Source organism: Talaromyces proteolyticus (assembly GCF_021365285.1).
Source record: "Talaromyces proteolyticus strain PMI_201 chromosome Unknown BGW36scaffold_17, whole genome shotgun sequence".
In the NCBI taxonomy this organism is placed as follows: domain Eukaryota; kingdom Fungi; phylum Ascomycota; class Eurotiomycetes; order Eurotiales; family Trichocomaceae; genus Talaromyces; species Talaromyces proteolyticus.
In genome coordinates this window covers 473,648-492,813 of record NW_025764293.1, presented here as the reverse complement: position 1 = coordinate 492,813, position 19,166 = coordinate 473,648, and the positions used below count along the sequence as shown (strand labels likewise).

General features: G+C 49.0%; 7 protein-coding genes across 7 annotated transcripts; 4 read left to right on the top strand and 3 right to left on the bottom strand.

The window, feature by feature from the left end:
- Positions 1-432: 432 nt before the first annotated feature.
- Positions 433-1,500, bottom strand: BGW36DRAFT_402351 (putative aldose 1-epimerase; the record flags this gene model as incomplete). Its single annotated transcript, XM_046218855.1, has 2 exons — positions 433-949; positions 1,016-1,500. The coding sequence occupies 2 exons, from the start codon at positions 1,498-1,500 to the stop codon at positions 433-435; spliced, it is 1,002 nt and encodes a 333-aa protein (XP_046065329.1).
- A 1,973-nt stretch (positions 1,501-3,473) lies between these two features.
- Positions 3,474-4,538, bottom strand: BGW36DRAFT_434144 (putative C6 transcription factor; the record flags this gene model as incomplete). Its single annotated transcript, XM_046221375.1, has 3 exons — positions 3,474-4,224; positions 4,274-4,371; positions 4,431-4,538. 3 exons carry the CDS (start codon positions 4,536-4,538, stop codon positions 3,474-3,476), a joined length of 957 nt encoding a protein of 318 aa, XP_046065328.1.
- A 2,129-nt stretch (positions 4,539-6,667) lies between these two features.
- On the top strand, positions 6,668-8,961 carry BGW36DRAFT_309768 (putative MFS monocarboxylate transporter; the record flags this gene model as incomplete). Its single annotated transcript, XM_046212437.1, has 4 exons — positions 6,668-6,820; positions 6,874-6,936; positions 6,992-7,130; positions 7,478-8,961. 4 exons carry the CDS (start codon positions 6,668-6,670, stop codon positions 8,959-8,961), a joined length of 1,839 nt encoding a protein of 612 aa, XP_046065327.1.
- A 121-nt stretch (positions 8,962-9,082) lies between these two features.
- BGW36DRAFT_392277 (casein kinase substrate phosphoprotein PP28-domain-containing protein) lies at positions 9,083-10,361 on the top strand. The gene is made up of 3 exons (XM_046217684.1): positions 9,083-9,410; positions 9,480-9,547; positions 9,620-10,361. Exons 1-3 carry the CDS (start codon positions 9,362-9,364, stop codon positions 10,298-10,300), a joined length of 798 nt encoding a protein of 265 aa, XP_046065326.1. The 5' UTR covers positions 9,083-9,361; the 3' UTR covers positions 10,301-10,361.
- A 102-nt stretch (positions 10,362-10,463) lies between these two features.
- Positions 10,464-11,570, bottom strand: BGW36DRAFT_365914 (putative integral membrane protein; the record flags this gene model as incomplete). Its single annotated transcript, XM_046214696.1, has 5 exons — positions 10,464-10,775; positions 10,844-11,187; positions 11,236-11,239; positions 11,300-11,399; positions 11,449-11,570. The coding sequence occupies 5 exons, from the start codon at positions 11,568-11,570 to the stop codon at positions 10,464-10,466; spliced, it is 882 nt and encodes a 293-aa protein (XP_046065325.1).
- On the top strand, positions 11,443-12,363 carry BGW36DRAFT_80535 (uncharacterized protein). Its single transcript, XM_046222605.1, has 2 exons — positions 11,443-12,066; positions 12,130-12,363. Exons 1-2 carry the CDS (start codon positions 11,666-11,668, stop codon positions 12,185-12,187), a joined length of 459 nt encoding a protein of 152 aa, XP_046065324.1. The 5' UTR covers positions 11,443-11,665; the 3' UTR covers positions 12,188-12,363.
- A 1,563-nt stretch (positions 12,364-13,926) lies between these two features.
- BGW36DRAFT_442813 (uncharacterized protein) lies at positions 13,927-18,841 on the top strand. Its single transcript, XM_046221591.1, has 2 exons — positions 13,927-16,653; positions 16,713-18,841. The coding sequence occupies exons 1-2, from the start codon at positions 14,322-14,324 to the stop codon at positions 18,548-18,550; spliced, it is 4,170 nt and encodes a 1,389-aa protein (XP_046065323.1). The 5' UTR covers positions 13,927-14,321; the 3' UTR covers positions 18,551-18,841.
- The last annotated feature ends 325 nt before the right edge of the window (positions 18,842-19,166 follow it).

Sequence of the window (19,166 nt, the reverse complement as noted above, 5' to 3'; positions counted from 1 at the left end):
GCCGCATTGGCCAACCAGCCAAGAGCCCAAGAAAATAGTTTTGATTCCAGCTCTGCCGCGCGTCATCAGGCAGTGCAACTTACTCGTTTTACGGTCGTACGAGTAGAACATGTTGCATTGATGATAATAATAATTATGAGCTGCCTGTTACTTAACGTAGAAATTAGAATTGTAATGAAGAACGGATATCGGCGCAGGCAATCCCGACACGAGGCCGGACAATTCGGCCGCTGGTGCCGCCTTAACCGCTCAAATCCGTTGTCCTTATTATCCTTATTCCTTATTTCTCCTGACATATCTGATAATATGCTAACTAAGGGGTGATCATGTGCTGTGGCGCTAGCTAAATGATCCTCGCCCTGCACTACCCATGATGCGCGTACTTGACTACTGTGCATCCTCCACCTATGATGTACTCTCTGTATCCTCCACCTATGATGCACTCTGTGTATCTCTCCACGCCTTGTAGACAATCTTCGACCCATACACCTGGCCCCTCTTCAACAGTGTCATATGGCGCCACGCCGGCACATTAGCCGCATTGACATACCTGCTCGGCTCGACACAGAAACCCGCATACTTGCCGCGGGCCGGCACGCCATTGACCGCAGGCACATCGATGCCGTTGCCCGTGTAGAACTGGAACGCCGGCTCAGTGCTGTACACCTCGAGATGGATCTTGGTGTCGTCATGGCTGAAGCTGCCCAGTAGTCTGACCGGCTGGTCGCGTGTATCCAGCGGGACTTTGGTTGGGTCGGTTTCGATCAGAAAACAATCGTCCACCTCATTTTCCTTGGTGCCCAGCACAAACGGCCGTGCAACGTCGACTTTGCTGAACCGATCCACGTGGCCGAACGGGATGCTCGTGTCGTCGAGCGGTAGGCATAGATCTGTCGCGAGCTGCGCGGTTGTGCCGGCGATAGTCGGAGCGCCGGAGATATTAAAGTATCTTTCACATACATATCAGCAATGCCACTGCCACTGTAAGTTGAGGTGAAGGGGATGATGGACGCACGAATGATTGGTGATATTAACCGCCGTCTCCTCGACCTCATCGCCCACCAACTCGGCCTCATACTCAGTCACCAGCACGGTCTTCCCCTCCTCTTTCCCCGCCGTATACCACACCCTAACCTCGACCGTCCCCGGATAATTCTCCTCGCCATGCTTACTCACATACTTAAAAAATACCCCTTCCTTTCCCCCCCTGCTCACAGCCTTCGGCCCCGCAAACACCTTCTTATCCCACCCCTGCGGCCCGCCGTGCAGCGCATTAGGCGCGTCGTTCGCCGCGAGAGAGTAAGTCTGGCCATTAACATTTTCTAGCTGCGCGTTCTTGAGGCGATTGGCGACGCGGCCGACGGTGGCACCGAAAAAGGGGGAGTTGTGTTTGACGTAGTCATCTTGCGTGCGGAAGCCCTGCACGATGTTGGTCCCGTCGATGTTGAATTCCTGGATGATGGCGCCGAGGGGAAGGAAGGTGAATGCGGAGTCTGCCATTTTAAACTCGACAACACAGCAATACTGGTTGGTATACGTAGAGTGGTACAGTACAACTGTACAATGTAGTTGATATCAATGTTGATGTGGGAGCGGATGAGGATGAGTGAGGGGTATGACGTCGATCGCTAGCCCCGCTTACATAGAGTCCTTCTTGTTCTTCATCATCATCTTCTTCTGTTTCTTCTTTAATTAATATTCAATCCTGTATTTATACTTTTCATTGGGGATCAATTGATGTAATTGCCAGGCAATATACCCTATTAGCCTGGTTTAGGCTAATCTATATGTCACGTGACTACCATGCCACAGCCTTACATAAATAATTGACAGCCAAACAACATAATTATATAAATAAATGTAAATATAAAGATGCGGGGAAGATACCAAGAGGATTTAGTATTTAGTATTTAGCTACTAGTCACAGAGTCGTTAGTAGAAAAAGAAACGCCAACTTGCAAAACAGGAGCAGGGCTTCGGACCCGACCAACGTCCGCCGGATCAGCGACGTTCCGAGCCGTTCACATCTACACAGCCGTCAACCATATTAATGGCCGATTGTTTTTTCGGGGGTTGTTTTGATCGACGATATGAATTACGAGGAAGCGATCCTTATAAATCTGCGCAGCCACAGCAATTCATTGTTTTTGCCGTGAAGATGCCACGTCAACGACTTGTTTACCCCAGACCGACTTAGACGATGTTAGTCCGTAGCCGTAAATCTAAATCTAAACCTGCAGCTGCCAGCGTCGTTCCAATAATATACGAGTACGAATACGTGTAGATTACTGCATTCTGCTAGCCCTATACAGTATACAATCGCTATACAGCGATACGCTCAGCCTCAAACATAAGATGAACGTACGTTTACATACATACGTACATACTCGGTACGTAGAGTAGTGTTAAATCCTTATACTACGTAGAGTATAGCTACGTCGCCAATAATATCAAGCACCGCCCGACTGGCCCAATGGTATGAGAAGAATGAATATTTAAATTCGGTGCTATGGCTGATGGGAGGATGGCACGGCCGTAAGCATTAGCTCGGCCGATGCTCGTCGGTCCTGCGCTCGCCCGATTCCGTCCGTTTCACCTACTGTCACTTTCCTTTTACCTTTACAGTAGTCACTTTTGTTTGTTGTTTCTCGTCAGCACAAGATTGAGGAAACGATACCTCCGTGAATAGTAGGCTAGTCGCGGACATAACGCGGAGTCCTCGGCGACACATGGTGATCCTCGCCAAAAAAGAATATTCCCTCATTATAATAAGATAATAATATAATAAGAAAATACCAATAATAAATCAAAAAATAAAATCCAACGCCCGATCATCCGATCCGACTTTCCATTTTTTTTCTGTCAAGCCCGGCTAAACGGATATACCGCGCCCCGCCCCTTTTCGCGCTCGGAATCGGCATCTCCCACCAAGTTCAGCGGGCCTAGTTTCTAGACGGAGACTAAGTCAAGACGAGATAGTGCATTTTGGGAATAACGTTGTGCTTACCTGCGCTTAGAAGTAAGTAATTACGTCCGTGATCCTTCCAGGCGTGGGCGTGGACCCACTAGAAAGAATAGTAAGTGCTAGAACGTGACTAATTGTGGATGATTGATTATGATTGATTATTGATACGTGCCAAATCCTCATCACAAGATTATATTTAACTTTTTGCGGCATTTTACTACTCTTACTATTTACCGTTAGTGCGTAGTAATATAGCAATTGTAAGGGTTGTAGTTTTACTAGTTTTAGGGCCTGAAGTTTACGTGAAGAGATGCGCCGGAATTCGTCCCCGCGAATTATACTCGGTTGAGCCATGGTATTAACAAGATAAGAATATCGAAAAGTTAGAACTGGCTCTAACAGACCAAAAAAGATCCAACAAAAAGATCGCCAACCACCAGTACTCCGTAGAGAGTAAGGAAAAATAATGTACACGCATTAGTCGTAAACACATAACATGAGACAAGAACTATATCGATGGAATCTCCGTATTCGGGTTAAAGTACTGATTAAAATCATCGTTCGCATCAAACAGCATACTCGGCGGTAAACACTGCATTGACATCTGTCGCCCGTACATCGGCGATGCCCCCGTCGCTTGTATTTGCTCGTCGAATAATGTGTACTGGTTGCCCATCATATCGATATCGTCGAACGAACCCAACTCATTGCCGGGCCACGTCTGCTGGCTCTGCAGCGCCATTGGATTGACGCCTTGTTGCTGAGACACCTGCGCCGGCATCTGGAAGGCCGGTGTCAGTTGATGTTGTTGTTGTTGCTGCTCTTGTTTAATTGATAGATGCTGTGTCCGCGACGAGGGACTGTAGCTTGGCGGCGTAGGCGGGAGCTGATGACGTGCAAAAGCATCTGCGAAGCGAGACCCTCCTCTCGACTCATTATTACTACTATTATTGTTGTGATGGCTGACTGGAGAATGGGCGGTATCTGAGCTCCCATCCGATGACTCCTGCCTCTGCATATAACCGTTATTTTGGCGCCAGAGATCGTGCTGCATAACGTCGACGTTCTCCTCAAAGTGCTCGCCCTTGCTATGGTCCAGCGCGCCGAGCTTGGTCAGCAGATCGTGCGTCAGGGGGTGTCCATTCGACTCGAGTTTCAGCGGCTCGCCCGTCCAGGCGTCGCCGTCGTGGGCGCGCCGGTACAATTCCTGCAGTCCGTTGACGAGCCAGACCTGTTGTTGTTCTAGCATTTCGACGTATCTACATAATCTTAGAATTTTTGTACTGCGAGAAAGGAAAGAGAGCATACCCTTTTGGATACACTTTATCGTGAGCCTTCTTGCGCTCGCCAAACACGCAGATGGCGTTGTCTGCACGACACCGGCCGCAGGGACTAGCGCCGTCACACTAATATACAATTAGTACATATGTAGGGTAAAGAGATATAGTAAGAGAGAGCTAGTTACCTTGGACTTTTTCAAACGACAGCGGTCGCAGGCCTTGCAGACTCGCTTGCGGACGTTGTCCGAGTGAGCAGAGTGCTCTGACGAGGGCGTTGATTGCCGGGCGGTCATTATCAGTGTGTTGTTCAGGTCAATGACAAGAGTGTACAGTTAAACTATCGCAGTGTACACTGTATAGCAGAGGTGGTTAATATATAGTTCAACTGGTGTAGAGCAAGAGGTAACGATGGCATCAGAGCCAGCGATAGGCTAACCAGGGAGCGTCAAAGCCAATATAAACTGATCAGGTAAGGTATCAGCAGAGGAGGAAGAGGGCTTTTAATAATCAGTAATCGTGACGACAATTACTAAAGCCTAGCCAGATGGAGATTCTTGATCAGCTCGGCGACTGAGCTGTTATCCATATAATACATGTACGCATTATTACATACCATACTCATACGTACACACATCATGCATCATACACTATACATTATGCATACTGCACATCACTCACTCACTACTACACATTCATTGTAGTGTCATATTATATTCCATTCACATTCATATATTATATCTATCCAACCACTTTAATAATTATTAAATTATTATCTATCAATTACTGCCATGTCATTGAATGTGCTGTATAAATTATTGTATAATGTATGTACAATGATGATTAATGTAACGGAGGCTCGGAGTAAAGAATCGCTCCCGACTGGGATCCGGCTTTTCAACATTCCGAGCATTGTGCCGCGCTAGCCGTATTCGGTGCATTAGGTCCTGTTAATTAGCTCAGTCCAGTCCCTCTTTTTCACAATTTCAATCGATGAAATAATAGAATAAATAATGAATAAAAAAAATGACACGAAAATAAAAAATTCAAATGAATGGCTGCTCATAACATCATACCACGATCATATCATGTTCTCATGGCGGACGGAGAACGGCTTAACTCCGGCCACTCGCAGTCTCGAGCTTCGAGTAACTAACTTATCGAGTATGTATAGAGTATTGGCTATGGAATTATTAATTCACGCGGAATTCAAGTCCAGAGTTCACCAACCAACCAGCGAACCCACTCGCTTCCAATCATGACGCGACGACAGATGCAATCGGCCATAAAGAACCGCTCGCGCCGTCGCCGCTTTAGCAGGGAGATCGCCGTATTATACAGGATCCTGGTACCGTATCCGCGTATAGGGAACGAGTCCGGAGCATTCGTCCGAGCGATCGGTGCACAACTGGCTGACTAAGTTATGCACCCTGCATGAGTAATGCCCCATTCTTTATGACTATATTATCATTCATATAATTATATTATTCTTATAGTTATAACAAATGATCATAATTATACGCACACACCATGATTATGAATACTTCATCCTGTGTCAATCGTAACGTATTTCTGGCAAGCACCGAAAACTGTATCAGCTGTAAACTAAAATTAAGATTTCTCTGCATGTACTAAAACGGTATCAGCCAAGTTAAGTAGTAGTAGTAGTAGGAGGAGGAGGAGAAGAAGAAGAAGAGGAAGAAGAAGACGCAAGCATCGATAGCGTTCCCTCGCAGCATTCTTCAGACAGTATACCGATTGTACGTATGATACACGTACCGATTACTACTGATTGTACAGAGTCATGACGTCAAGACGCTGATAAGGGCAAGGGTAATTCGCTGAGCCGCTGCAAAGGGTAAGTGTAGTCTGGCGATTTGGATTGGCGGTCTAGATCGGTTCTTCAGATCCGCTTTCCAGAAGGGTCAACCAGCGACGTCAGTGACTCTTACTAAATAATTATTAATGGTCCACGTCTGATGAGAAGGTTAATCAATAATTTGAATAATACACAGTGTCGAGGGTTTGTGTGATTTTGTTAGCTACGAGTACACGAGTAATGACCGATCGTTTCGTATCATTAAATAAGGTAAGTACAATTAGAAATAATAAATGTGGAATAAGCAATATCATATATAATGTTTAATATATTAATTTATATTTAATATAAGATAATTATCACATTAGGCCAATTTTAGATGCAAATATATTATATATCCCACGCACGGACCATCGCTTGACAAACTCGACCTTTCGGGCTAGAGCTGGTTCCGTCTGTTTACTACCTTTACTACCTTTCCTGTGCCTATGTTTGAGCAACATGACAGCATACTGGCCACGTTGGCGGCGCCTCCCATCGAATATATCAAATATTTCGAATATTTCGACTATATACAGTGTTAATACACCGCTCAGATGCCTACACATGTCAACATCACCGCTCTTCGCCCCCGGCGTCGACCCAGCCCAAAACACCGCCCCTTTGCAATCCCTGCTGGAGCAGAGCCTCTGGTCGCTGGACGCAGACCGCATGGGCGTGACCAAAACCTACTACTTCAAGACATACACCAAATGTTTGGTGAGCACAGCGCTATGATGATATGATGAAATATCAAACATTGACGTTTTCAGGACTTCGTGCAGGTCGTCGGCATCCGCAGTAAATCGAAAAACCACCACTCAACTATGACCGTCGTACGTGCCATCACTAAAGAATATATGAGAAAGACCGAGATACTGATTCGAGTAGAAATCAGGCTCAGTTCATGTCCACTGGACGACGCATGTCCCGCGCGGCCTCTCCGAGAAGGATATCCAAATGGCCCAGTACTGCGACCAGCAGGCTGGCCAGATAGGGACTGTAAGTCAAGCCGAGGCCAATAAATGCGGTCCGACAGGCAAGGCTGGCTCTGAGTATAAGGGGCGCGTTTAGATTCCGTAACAGGATGGATTGTACTAGGTTAGTATGCAGATTCTAACACACCAGTCTGTCAGTCTGTCGTCTGCTCGGATTGATCCAGTCAACTTTCAACTAATTTATACTCGATAATAGCTCGCATAGAGTCGACCCAGTTAATTTTGACTAGCGGGTTGCAAGATAATCACGGATTTGACCCCGAACGGGTGGCGCAGATCTGCGGGCGAGTTTTGGCGCTGTCTCGGATTTCTCTGCGAACTACAGCACGCCCACAACGGTTGATTACAGTCTTCTATTCTCCTCTCTTCGATAATTAAGTGCTAATTCAATATTGGATGACTCAAAATGATCCTCTTATATTATCATCTTTACAATTAATTATATTTTTTCACACTATGGAAGCGGATCTAGAAAAAGCTCAGGGCAGAGAGGAACATGGCCAAAAGCAGTCAAATTCTGGCGATATCCAAGAAATCCAGACTCCCGCCAGTATGGATTTTGAAAACACCCTCTCCAAACACCCCACGTCCGGCAGCCAAGCAAAAGCAACTCTTGCAAAGACCATGTCTCTCGTCCGCACACGAGAATCTGGACGTGATCCCGGACCTCCCCTCGACGGCGGATTCGTGGCCTGGTCCCAAGTCGCCCTCGCCCATCTGGTGATTTGCAACACATGGGGCTACATCAACGCCTTTGGTGTGTTCCAAACATACTACACCGAAACCCTCCACCGCACCCCCTCCGACATCTCGTGGATCGGCAGCGTCGAGACCTTTCTCGTCTTCTTCGTCGGCACCTTCTCTGGCCGCGCAACAGACGCCGGATACTTCAAATTCACCTGGACTGTCGGCGCAATCCTCGCGGTGGTCAGCATCTTCCTCACCTCCCTCTGCACTCAATACTGGCAGATATTCCTCTCCCAGGGCATCCTGCAAGGCATTGGCTGTGGCCTCATGTTCTGCCCAACCCTCTCCCTCCTGCCCACCTACTTTGACTCGCACCGCGCCATCGCCATGAGCATTGTCGCCGCCGGCTCAGGTGTCGGCGGCCTGATATTCCCCGGCATCGTGAACTCGCTCCTCCCGAAAATCGGCTATGCCTGGACCATGCGCACCCTAGGCTTCTTCACCTTCGCAACCCTTCTCCCCAGCGCATTCTTCCTCCGCCAGCGCCTCCCACCGCGCCAAAGCGGACCCATCCTCGAGCTCGCCGCGTTCCGGGAACTACCCTACGTCTGCTTCTCCGTTGGAATGTTTCTCGTACTATGGGGGCTATACGTGGGCTTCTTCTACGTTAGTAGCTACGCGCGCGACGTCCTCGGCGCATCGCTATCCACCTCCACCAATCTACTAATGATCATGAGCGCCGTGGGCACAGTCGCACGCATAGTCCCCGGTCTGATCTCCGACCACTACACAGGACCGCTCAACCTCCTAATCCCATTCAGCTTCGCCACCGCCATAACAGCATACGGGTGGTCCGGCGTGCGCAACATCCCCGGCGTATTCGCGTTTTCTGTCATCTACGGCATTGCCTCAGCCGGCGTGCAGGGAATCTTCCCCGTGGCGTTGAGCTCTCTCACAACAGACCTGAAGAAAATCGGCGTGCGTATGGGTATGGTCCTCACGATTGTTAGTTTTGCGGCACTCACCGGCAGTCCTATCGCAGGCGCGTTGGTACAGGCAGATCAGGGAGGGTATTTGTATATGCAGATGTTTATGGGAAGTTCGATGCTGCTGGGAACGGTTTTGTTGGTTGTGGCGAGGATTGCGAGGTTTGGGGTTGTGATGGTGAGGGGATGACTCATCTCATCGTTAAATTACATTATGTTTTTATCGATATATATAATGAATGATAGAGAACAATAGCAGACAAGTAAAAAGAAGTAAATAAGTAAACGAAGCCGCTGATTGGTCCCCGCTGACCCAGTGGAGTCTCACGCGACGAGGGGCAGCAGAGGGGTTATTTTTAACTCCAACAACTCAGCAAGCCAGCCAAGTCCAGCTGTGTTTGTGTCTTTGTCTTTGTCAAAGCCAAACAAGTCAATCCGGACTCTTCACCTGAAACCGTCTATTCATTGTTTGCTTCAGAGCTTTCTTACCTCGCCTACTACTCCTCCGCTCTCGACAGAGTATATTAGAGCACACTCATACCAACCGATATACACCTATCCATACCCATCCACTCAAGCCTCAAGACAACATGGCACCTCGAGGCCGTGGCGGAAAATTCTCCAAACCGACTCGCGGAGGTACCACCACCGGACCCATACCCATCCATAACGGAAGAACCAACTAACCAAAATAATAATATTAACCAGGCGGAAAACACTACAGCCGTGACGTGCAACCAGTCGACAAAGACGGCAACGCCGTTGGCATGTGGCGTGTACGCCCCCCCTCCCCCCCCCCTCTCTCTCCCTCTTCCTATTAGTATCTATATACTGATCAGTGCGTGCAGGACCCCGCCGACGCTGGCACCGAGTCGTCCTCCTCCTCCGACCACGATTCCTCGGATGAGGAAGAGGAAGATGATGAAGAAGAACAGGCGCCCGGAGACATGACGCGCGAACAACGCAAAGCGCTCGCCAAAGCACGCAAAGAAGCGGCGATTCGCAAGAAAAGAGCCGTGGCGGCACAACCAGGAGATCTGCCACCGACAGACTCAGACGAAGAAGATGATGAAGAGGAAGAAGGGGATCTACCCGCGAACCCGAACCATACCTCCAAATCCCGCTCGCAGGCCGCCGCTGCAGTAGTCGGGAGAAATACAGGGAATGAAGTAGCAGCTGCTGCGGGTGCAGGAGAGGGAGGAGGAGGAGCAGGAGGAGGAGGAGGAGGGAAGAAGGATTTAAGTGAGCTCTCGCGGCGTGAGCGTGAAGCGATTGAGGCGCAGCAGGCAAGGGAACGGTATATGAAGCTGCATATGGAGGGCAAGACGGACGAGGCGCGGGCGGATTTGGAGAGGCTAAGGTTGGTACGGGAGCGTCGCGAGGCGGATAAAGCAAGACGTGAGGCGGAGAGGGAGGAGAGAGAGGCTCAAGCCAAGGCGAAGCAGGTGGAGTATGAGGAGAGAGAGAAGAAGGCGCGTGAGGCAGCGGCGGGCAAGGCTGGGAGAGGGAAGAAGGGGGTGAAGAAGTGATTTATTTTATTAACCTGTAGATAGGCGTGGTAGAAGATGGAATGGGGTTCAGATATCGACGATATTTTGTACACCAGTTATTACATTCGTCCAACGCCAATGCAAGTTGCATATGCTGAAACTATCTAAACATAACATGTTATCGTATTATTATGGAGACAAGCTAAACACCCCAGAATAATCCCTCAACGCCCCGGCCATGCGTCACCACGTTCCAGCCCGCAATCAAACTGAACAGCCATAGAATTGACAGCACGAGGATAGGAAGGAGAAGAAGCTCGGTGTTGTGCAGGAACGGCAACGCGTTGTAGCCGAGGAACGTAATATAGGTATAGTACAGCAGTGCTGATAGATATAGCGTATTCCCGAGAAACGTGGTGAAGAAGTTGGGCGGATCGCGGGTCAGCAGGGGGAGGAGTAAGAACTGCACCACGTATAGGTGCAGGTAGAGCGGGAAAAAAGCGCGGTTTGAGACCTGCCATATATATATATATATATTAACTTATATATTAATAAATCGGAGGATAGGGGCTTAGGGCTTACGTCAAAGCAATACCCAAATTCAATCTGCTCCTTCTCACCCGGCTGCACAAACAATCCCTGAGCCGCACCGCGTCTCCGCGCCCGCGACGAAGCCCCCCTCAGCCCCGTCAGATTCGCCGCTGGCCCGTTTGGTCCGAAGATGCGGCCGATGAGGAAATATCCGAATGTCGAGATGACCAGCGACGTGCCGATGAAATGCACGAATACGAACAGAAATGATATGCGGATGATCGAGCCGAAGTGAGGCGAGTATGCGAGACCCCAGGCGAGTGCGGTCAAGAGGAGGAAGAAGGAGAGCAGATATGTGAAGGAGGGATCGGGGCGGTGCCATGTGTTTTTTGTTTCTGACTAATTAGTAGACGAAAGTATAAATCAAAAGGTATCTTGCGTACGTTTCTAGAATGGAATTGTTAGCATGCGTTGTGTATAGTTTGTATCAGGGGAAAATTGACGTACGTGATAGTACATCGACTTGAACACTTTCTTCGGCGCAATCAACAGCGAAGTCATCTCCCAAATGGCCATCTCAAAGTCCATTTGCGGAAACTTGAACAGCCTGGACGTGTGTCAGTGGTCGTCAATTAGCAGCTGGTGCCGCAACAGACCTTTTGAAGAACCTAGGCATTCTGATACTCGACGCTCCCCGGCCAGCCGACCCGGCGCCAGAGCTGGCGCCGAAGCTGGTGGGAATGCTGTGTTGTCGGGGGGCAGAGATGTGAGGATTCATGGTGTCGGCGTCTGGCCGGGCCCTAGTCGTATAGTAATTCTATATCCCGTCAATATTCCTTCCTTATCCCTTCTGGTATATCCTGGTCAGTCGGTATGCGGAAATGGAATGGAATGGAATGGTTGTTATTGATGTTGTGCGGCTGTCTGGGTTGTCAACTGGACACGACAGATGACGATGCTGATACTGGCCAGGCTAGGCTAGTCTGCTTGAGGGCGGTAACTTGGCGGCCCGCGGTAGTATCCATCATATCGGCACAAAACGGCTGGGTCTTGATTTATATAGTCTTTTTCATAACACATTCTTTTTCTTATTATCTTGCTAGAGAATTGCTGGATGGTTTTCAGAGGACGATTGTGTGGCCACGTATGGAGAGTTGGGGAGTTGTGTTGATGCCAGCCTGGAGAGAGCAGTTATTTGGGGCAGACACTGGTTACTATCACGTTCAGACAGAACACCGCATAAAGCAGGACATGGATATGCATCGACATAATCAGTAAGAGACTTGGTTAACACTAATAATACTCTCGTCGACCAAAATCTAACCCTGAATTCCTAGTCACGCCGACACGACGTCAACGGTAGATTGGAATGAAAATACGTCATTGCCAGCATGAATATTGATGACGAACGAGATCCAGACGAGTCAACATATTTCGAGATTTCAATGCTCGAGTCTGATACGTATTGACTCAGATCAATCAAATCACGGGCTGCGTGGCAACATTCTGACTTTCAGGCCCGACATGCTAACCCTGCATGCACTGTCATCTCAAGACATGCAGCATTCCGGTCATCTCTGATAAGTCTAGAAGACTAGAAAGTCTAGGCTATTCCGTACAGAGGGGCTTGTTTCACGATCTAGTAGCCTTTTAATATCAATAATCATGTCTCTAAAGCTGCGTCGAGCATGAATGGGAGAGTCGGAGGGGACTCGGGCCTCTACATATCAAGCCAGCTTCCCCTAATTAGAGTTTCGGATTCACTATCTGGGTACAATGGGGACGAAATTGTTGAATGCCGATCGAACATCTATTATCCAAGATCGCCAACCTGAGTTGGACTTGCTGATGCGATCTGATCGCTCTTATCGGTGCAAACCTGCGGGGCTGAGGATTGCTTTTCTCATGCCGTACTAACCAATACAGGAGGATTGTCGTGCTTCCAGGCTGCAGTAGTTTGTGATCTGTACCTGAAAGTCGGCTCGACTGACCGACATCCATGGTTTAGCTTTTACCAAGGTTCATGCCACATCCTGACTCGAGTGTGCAGTGGGTTACAATTCTCAGAAACTTAAAAGTCAAGAGGACACATCAGATTCGTATCTACGCCACAAACCAGCACACTTCCAAATGCGGCCATCAAATGTCAAGCTTATCAGGCCACGATTCGTTGAGATTGTTCGCGTACACAACATTTCCTGCTTCGTCCTAGTGGGCCTGATCTGTGGGCCGACGCAGCGACTTACTAAGTTACTATTGAAGCTACTCAGCCTAGTGAAATCGGGCAGCTGAGATTATTATTACAGGGACAAGCCATGATCACAGCAACTAAGTAGCTGCATGTCTGCGACTGATAGATGTCTGTGATGCATAAGTAATAATAACACTTGGCCGCCTCAACTCTTGTACGTAATAATACTGAGTACGGATACTGTGTGTGCCGGCGATGGTATAGATGAAGCGTTACTGCCAAGTCGATGAGATCGCCCAGCCATTAGTCAACAATGGTGCGAACCTACTCCGCAACATGACTATTATAGTACCAAGTTCAATCCCATGCCCAATTGTTAGCCTTGGGTCGCCGAGTTAATGCGATGAAGAAGCCGTCATAGCGCTGGCCAGTGGTCACAGGTCGCCCAGTAAGAATTGCCAGTGACAAACCGTATTCAGGATCGTGACGAATAATATCAAATCCCAAGAATGAATATGAAATAGGAAAAAAAAAAAGAATATCGTGGTGACTTGTTAACTGCAGCGAGAATAGCGGCTAGCGACAATCTCACTTGCATTCCTGGAGGAGTCATAATAGTATCGATGATAATACAAGCAGAAAATCCTGTGCGCCATCGGAAGTGTAAGGTTCAGGGGCAAGTCCTGGTATGATTTGGCGCGACAACGCAACGTGGATGTAGTAGCGGCTTGTGCCTTGCGTCGCTGACAGCCAGTCGAAACGCCCGAAACTCACCACCGCCAGACCCGTCAACTTCCAGCCAAGCAGGTCGACTAATTCTTACAGACTAATGTAGTCTTAGTCTCAGGTTGATTGAGACTTTAATCTTTGGGACACTGCAGGGAGCCAAAGTCAGAGGTTCCTTGTCCTACCTGGTGGGAAAAGGGTTAAAACGTTAAGAGGACCCACAATTGACAGCAACTTCGCTCCGTCGAGTCTCCTCCCTGGTCGCTCCCTCATCGTTTCGACATCTCGAACGAAATTCGAGATTTCTTCTCGACTCTCCTTATAATTGCTGCCGGCACCTCACTCGAGCGGCGAGCCTGATCTTGACACGCCCGACGATCGGCTCTTGCATGCAGCAGACGCTTGCATGCCCGCTCTGATGAGCAATGCAATAGACAGGCTTTCATGCGTCCTATTCATCGCACTTGATTGAGTCAATACTCCCTCCTTCACTCGCCGGAATTGCGAGCCGCCGCTGTTTCACCATTCTCTCATTTCGGCAGCATTCGCCTGCCTCAAAACACAACACAACACAACAAAACACAAAACAACCCAAAATAAAAGGAGGTAACCATGGGCCTCGACGAATTTCCCCGTCCGCCGAACCGTCGCGGTGTGGCTGCTCCGACCAGTCCCAAGCAGTACCAATCTCGTAACCGTTACGAGAGCTACTCTCCTCCATTGACCCCGCCGTCCAATGCTAGAAAGCAGAAATCGCCGCAGTCCTTGAGCGTGGATGCTCGCCCGTCATACCCCGAGACGTTTCTCGAAGACACGACGCCAGTCGAATACAACGGCCGGCCGAGTGAGTCGGGCGACGAACCCGATCCTCACGACCTGGCTCTGTCTCCAAAACATGTCACGCGCACCTCGGTCGTGGACAACATGCTTCTTTCTCTAGATCAATTCGTCCCAGGATCGCCACTATTCAGCGACACTCGCTTTTTCGGTGGTTCGCCTGAAGTAGATCGTTATAATAACAGCCGATTCCCCGACCATCATGGCCGTGCGAGAGGCCACACCTTCTCATCATCTGCCTCATCTGCAGTATATGCGGATGATATATGTGATTACCCTCAGGTTCCCCGTTCTAGTGGCCATAGAAGCAACAGCGGCACTGCCATTCAATTCCCTCAGGGTCGCTATGACAATGCTCGCAATGTGGAAAATACCAGTCTTGCATATCGCTCAAGGAATTACGATTTCGCAGAGTCTCCTCGTGCTAGACAAGCCTATTCAGGACATTCGACCCATCAGCAAAGCAAGGGCAGCGTTTCCAGTACCGACTACGACCCTACGATCGGAGAGGACTTCATTGATTATCAAGAACGGCAATCTTCAAGTTTAGACTACGATTCGAGCCCAGCATATCATACTGAATCGGGGACCGGCATAAGACCTTCAACAGATGATCTTGACGCGGCGCCAACCCCTACTGTACCCCCTGGTCCTCGAAGAGATCTGCTATCCGATATGTCAGGATTACCAGCCAATTTCTCAGCACCACGAAATCCAGTCATATCTCGTCGGAATAGCAACAAATCAGCCAAGAGTATCGCCACTAGAAAAGGTCGTTCCGAGACGTTGGGAACTTCAACTATCAAACATCAAGATCCGGCACCTCCTTTGCCTTCAACCCTCGTCGACCCATCTGCCCCAAGTCCCACAGTATCATACCAGAAGCCGCCACCTCCGCCTGCTGATTCTCCACAAGTGAAGGAAAAACCGGGTTTCTTTAGACGAGTGTTTGGTGGGTCCTCAAAAACGACTCCTGATCCTACCCCGGCAGAAAGTCCCAAACAGCCGACAAAACCCAACACCCCACCAAGAAAACAGCCAGAGCAAGATGTCGTTCATCCTGTGGTGGCCAAGAAAGCGTCATTCTTTCGGCGACGGAAGAAGTCAGTTGTTGATCACAGCCCGCCGCCTCTGGTTCTTGCCCCTGGTACTCTGAAAGCACTCGATATCCAAGCAGAACCGAGCCCTGTAAGTAGTCTTCGCCAAGTGATGGACCCATATTTGGCGGATGGTACGCCTTCACCACACACAAATTCCCACGAAGCAGACGAAGCACTAGAAAGCTTATCTCTGGACAAACGTTTCGATTCTGAGCAGCTCTTCTTGGGAGGTCTCCCACCTCGCAATCCGTCTCGCTTGACACGTACCGCCGATGGATCGTCAAAGAAGGATGGTTTGAAAGGCAAGCATAGTCTTAACCTGAAAATACCGTCGCATGACCACGATGGGACTTTCTTGGTCGATAGTGGAAACGAAACTGGAAGTAATTCCGACAGACAGCGTGGTGGACGACCAAAGACAAGCCCTGTCGCTCGTAGTCATCGTGACGAAAACAGGTCCGGGAACACGTCAAGTAGCCTGGTGCCTCCGCCCGACATCCAGTCCGGCAGCTTTCTCCAAGCCAATTCGAGTCGTGGGTCTCTACGAGAAGAATCTCCCGCTGACCCTAATATGTCTGTCTCGGAGATCTCTCAATACCATACTGCTTCGAACTCGCCTTTATCCGAAACTCCAGCCCCCCCTACGGAGATGTCTGATGACAAAACTGATGAATCTGTCGAGGAACCTGTCGAACCTGCCACAGATCTGGCGAATGACCCAATCCCAGCTGCGGATCGAGAGTTGGCTCGTAAACTGTTTGAGGATCATGAAGAGATTATTGGCAACGAACCCGCAGCGGCCTGGTTGGGAAGTGTCGACCGAGCCAAAGTTCGAAAAGCTTACATGGATTTCTTCAACTGGACGAATATGGACATTCTCGCAGCATTGCGAAGTCTATGTACAAAAATGGCACTAAAAGGAGAGACGCAGCAAGTGGACCGCGTACTAGACGCACTGTCTGCAAGGTGGTGTGAATGCAACCCTAACCATGGCTTCAAAGCTGTCGGTGAGTTTATACATGCGTTTCGATTTTCGATTAAACTAAATTGCTAATTTGATATTCAGATGTGGTGCACACTATATGCTACTCTCTTCTCTTACTGAATACCGACTTGCATCTTGCAGACATTGAACAGAAGATGACGAGGAGCCAGTTCGTTCGCAATACCCTGCCCACGATTTACAGAGTCGCATCCGACGCTGCCCCTGATGGGTTTGAGACTATCCGCCCAGCTCCCAAACCTCGAGCGCCAGTGAGTGCAGCTATAAAGTCGCCGACTCTTCCATCAGGCGAATTTACGCTTCCTAATGAAGGCAACCTGAAGTCAAAACGAAGTTCTACCTTTGTTGACACTTCTGGGTCTTCTGGACCCCTGGTGAACACGCCGTTCCAAGGTACCATCAAAGCTTGGGAAACCCAAGTTGAGTTTGTTCTCAAAGACTTTTATAATTCCATTCAAAAGCAACGTCTCCCATTATACAACGCCCCCGTCGAACCCGAGGGCCTCGCTCCTCCTTCAAGCTCTGGCAATGTTCTACGCCGCAGTCCCAGTGTTCTCAGCAAGACAGGCTCAGATGTCATTCCTCGCGGCCGATCTGCCGATTCGAGAGTTACCACGGGAAGATGGACATCGAAGCCACGGTCACGCGCCAGATTGTATCCTCCGTCAAACATGGGATCAAGCCGTACCAGTTTGGATGACCAATCGTCTATCTGGAGTCCGTCAGGCTCGAGTACATGGAGCAAGTATTCGCTTGGAAAAACGCTTACTTCTATGTCTGTGGACTCTTTTGGCTCTGAATACCCACGCGGCGGCGGTTATCAACAATCAATCGGGTTTGCAAATGCCCTCAGCCACGCAATCATCCGCGAGGACTCAGCACACTCCATCACCAGCTTCGACGACCCTGAAGCAAGCAATTCACTACTAGAAGACGAAACCCTAGAACTTGCAGGCGCCCCGTGGGCCAAAGAAGGAAGCCTCAAACATAAACAGCATTTGGAGGCTGTTGACAAGCGTGCCAAGGACCGTAACTGGAATGAATGCTTCGCCGTTATCCAACGAGGCTGGCTCCGCCTGTTCTCCTTCAACGCCAAGTCGATGCGGATAAAGGCCAAACAGCGCCAAAACGGCGGCGGGGTCGTAGGAGGAGGCAACTGGATGGAAAACGCAGAAGAGGTTTGGAAATTCCTTCTTCGCCAGACCATCGCCAGCGCCCTGCCTCCACCAGGCTACTCCAAGTCTCGCCCACACGTCTGGGCGTTGAGTCTACCCACAGGCGCCGTCCATCTCTTCCAAGTCGGCACAGCTGAGATTGTCAGGGAATTCGTCACAACCGCCAATTACTGGAGCGCGCGACTCTCCAAGCAGCCGCTGGTCGGCGCCATCAGCAACATGGAATACGGCTGGGGCGACGGGGTCATCAATAACGCACTTATCCACGTCGACAGGCGCTCCCCTCCACCCACTTCTGCTTCCGCCCCTCCTCGCCCCAGCATCCAAAGCTCGATCCGCAGCTCCCTCGACCAACAAGGCAGCATCCGCGCCAAACTCCCCGCCGACCGCGTACACCTAAGCGACTGGACCCCTCCTCAACAAACCATGAACGCCTCTACGCTCAGCGAATCCGAACAGCTCACCGCTCTACAAAACTACGTGAAAAACGTCGAAGAAGACCTTCAAAAACACAACGAACTCCGCTCTGCCATGTCCCTCGCCTTTTCTCCCCGCCACCCCAATGCAACCAAAGCCCTTTCAAACTGGGAGCGCAAATCATCATATTTGCTGCGCGAAATCGTCAAGTTCCGTACTTATATCGACTGCTTGCAGGCTGCGAAAGTACAAAAGGAGAAAATATACGCCTCGCGGATGGAAGACGAGGCTGCTGCGCCTGAAGAGTAGATGATGTATTTAACGATGCACTCAATGTCTGTTATTTGCTTCTTGTACATATATATCCGCATTATATACCTTTGATACCGTCTACGAATGTAGTTCGGAGACGCCCTACACGACCCACTGATGAAAATTTTCCTATTATACAGCTTTTTACTAGCTATCAAACTTTGAATATTGAATTGATGTATTAAATTGGCTATATTATCAATAATCTTTGACGAGTGCATGTATAGTTATACGTAACATGGAAACTGTTCTGTACAACGAGTACAAACAAGCAGTGACGTGAAAAATAAATATTTGAATAAAATTGTTAGCATATAACGTATTTCACAAGCAAGCGACGCGCCCCCGATTCCCATATCAAACTGGCATTTTTGGGCCCTCAATATTTTATCATTTTTACTCGAAAATATAGTCTGAAATTGATATATAATATAAATCTTAAACACTCTCACAAAAACCAAACCCATTGTGCAGGTACATTCCCACAACTTCTCAGAAATGTTCCGACACGCTTTCCACCTAATATCCAGCTTTACTACATATCAAAGTCGTCGAAACTCTTACATATGTGTCATCTCATTTCATATTCCCGGCAACATTGTGTCGATTCCAG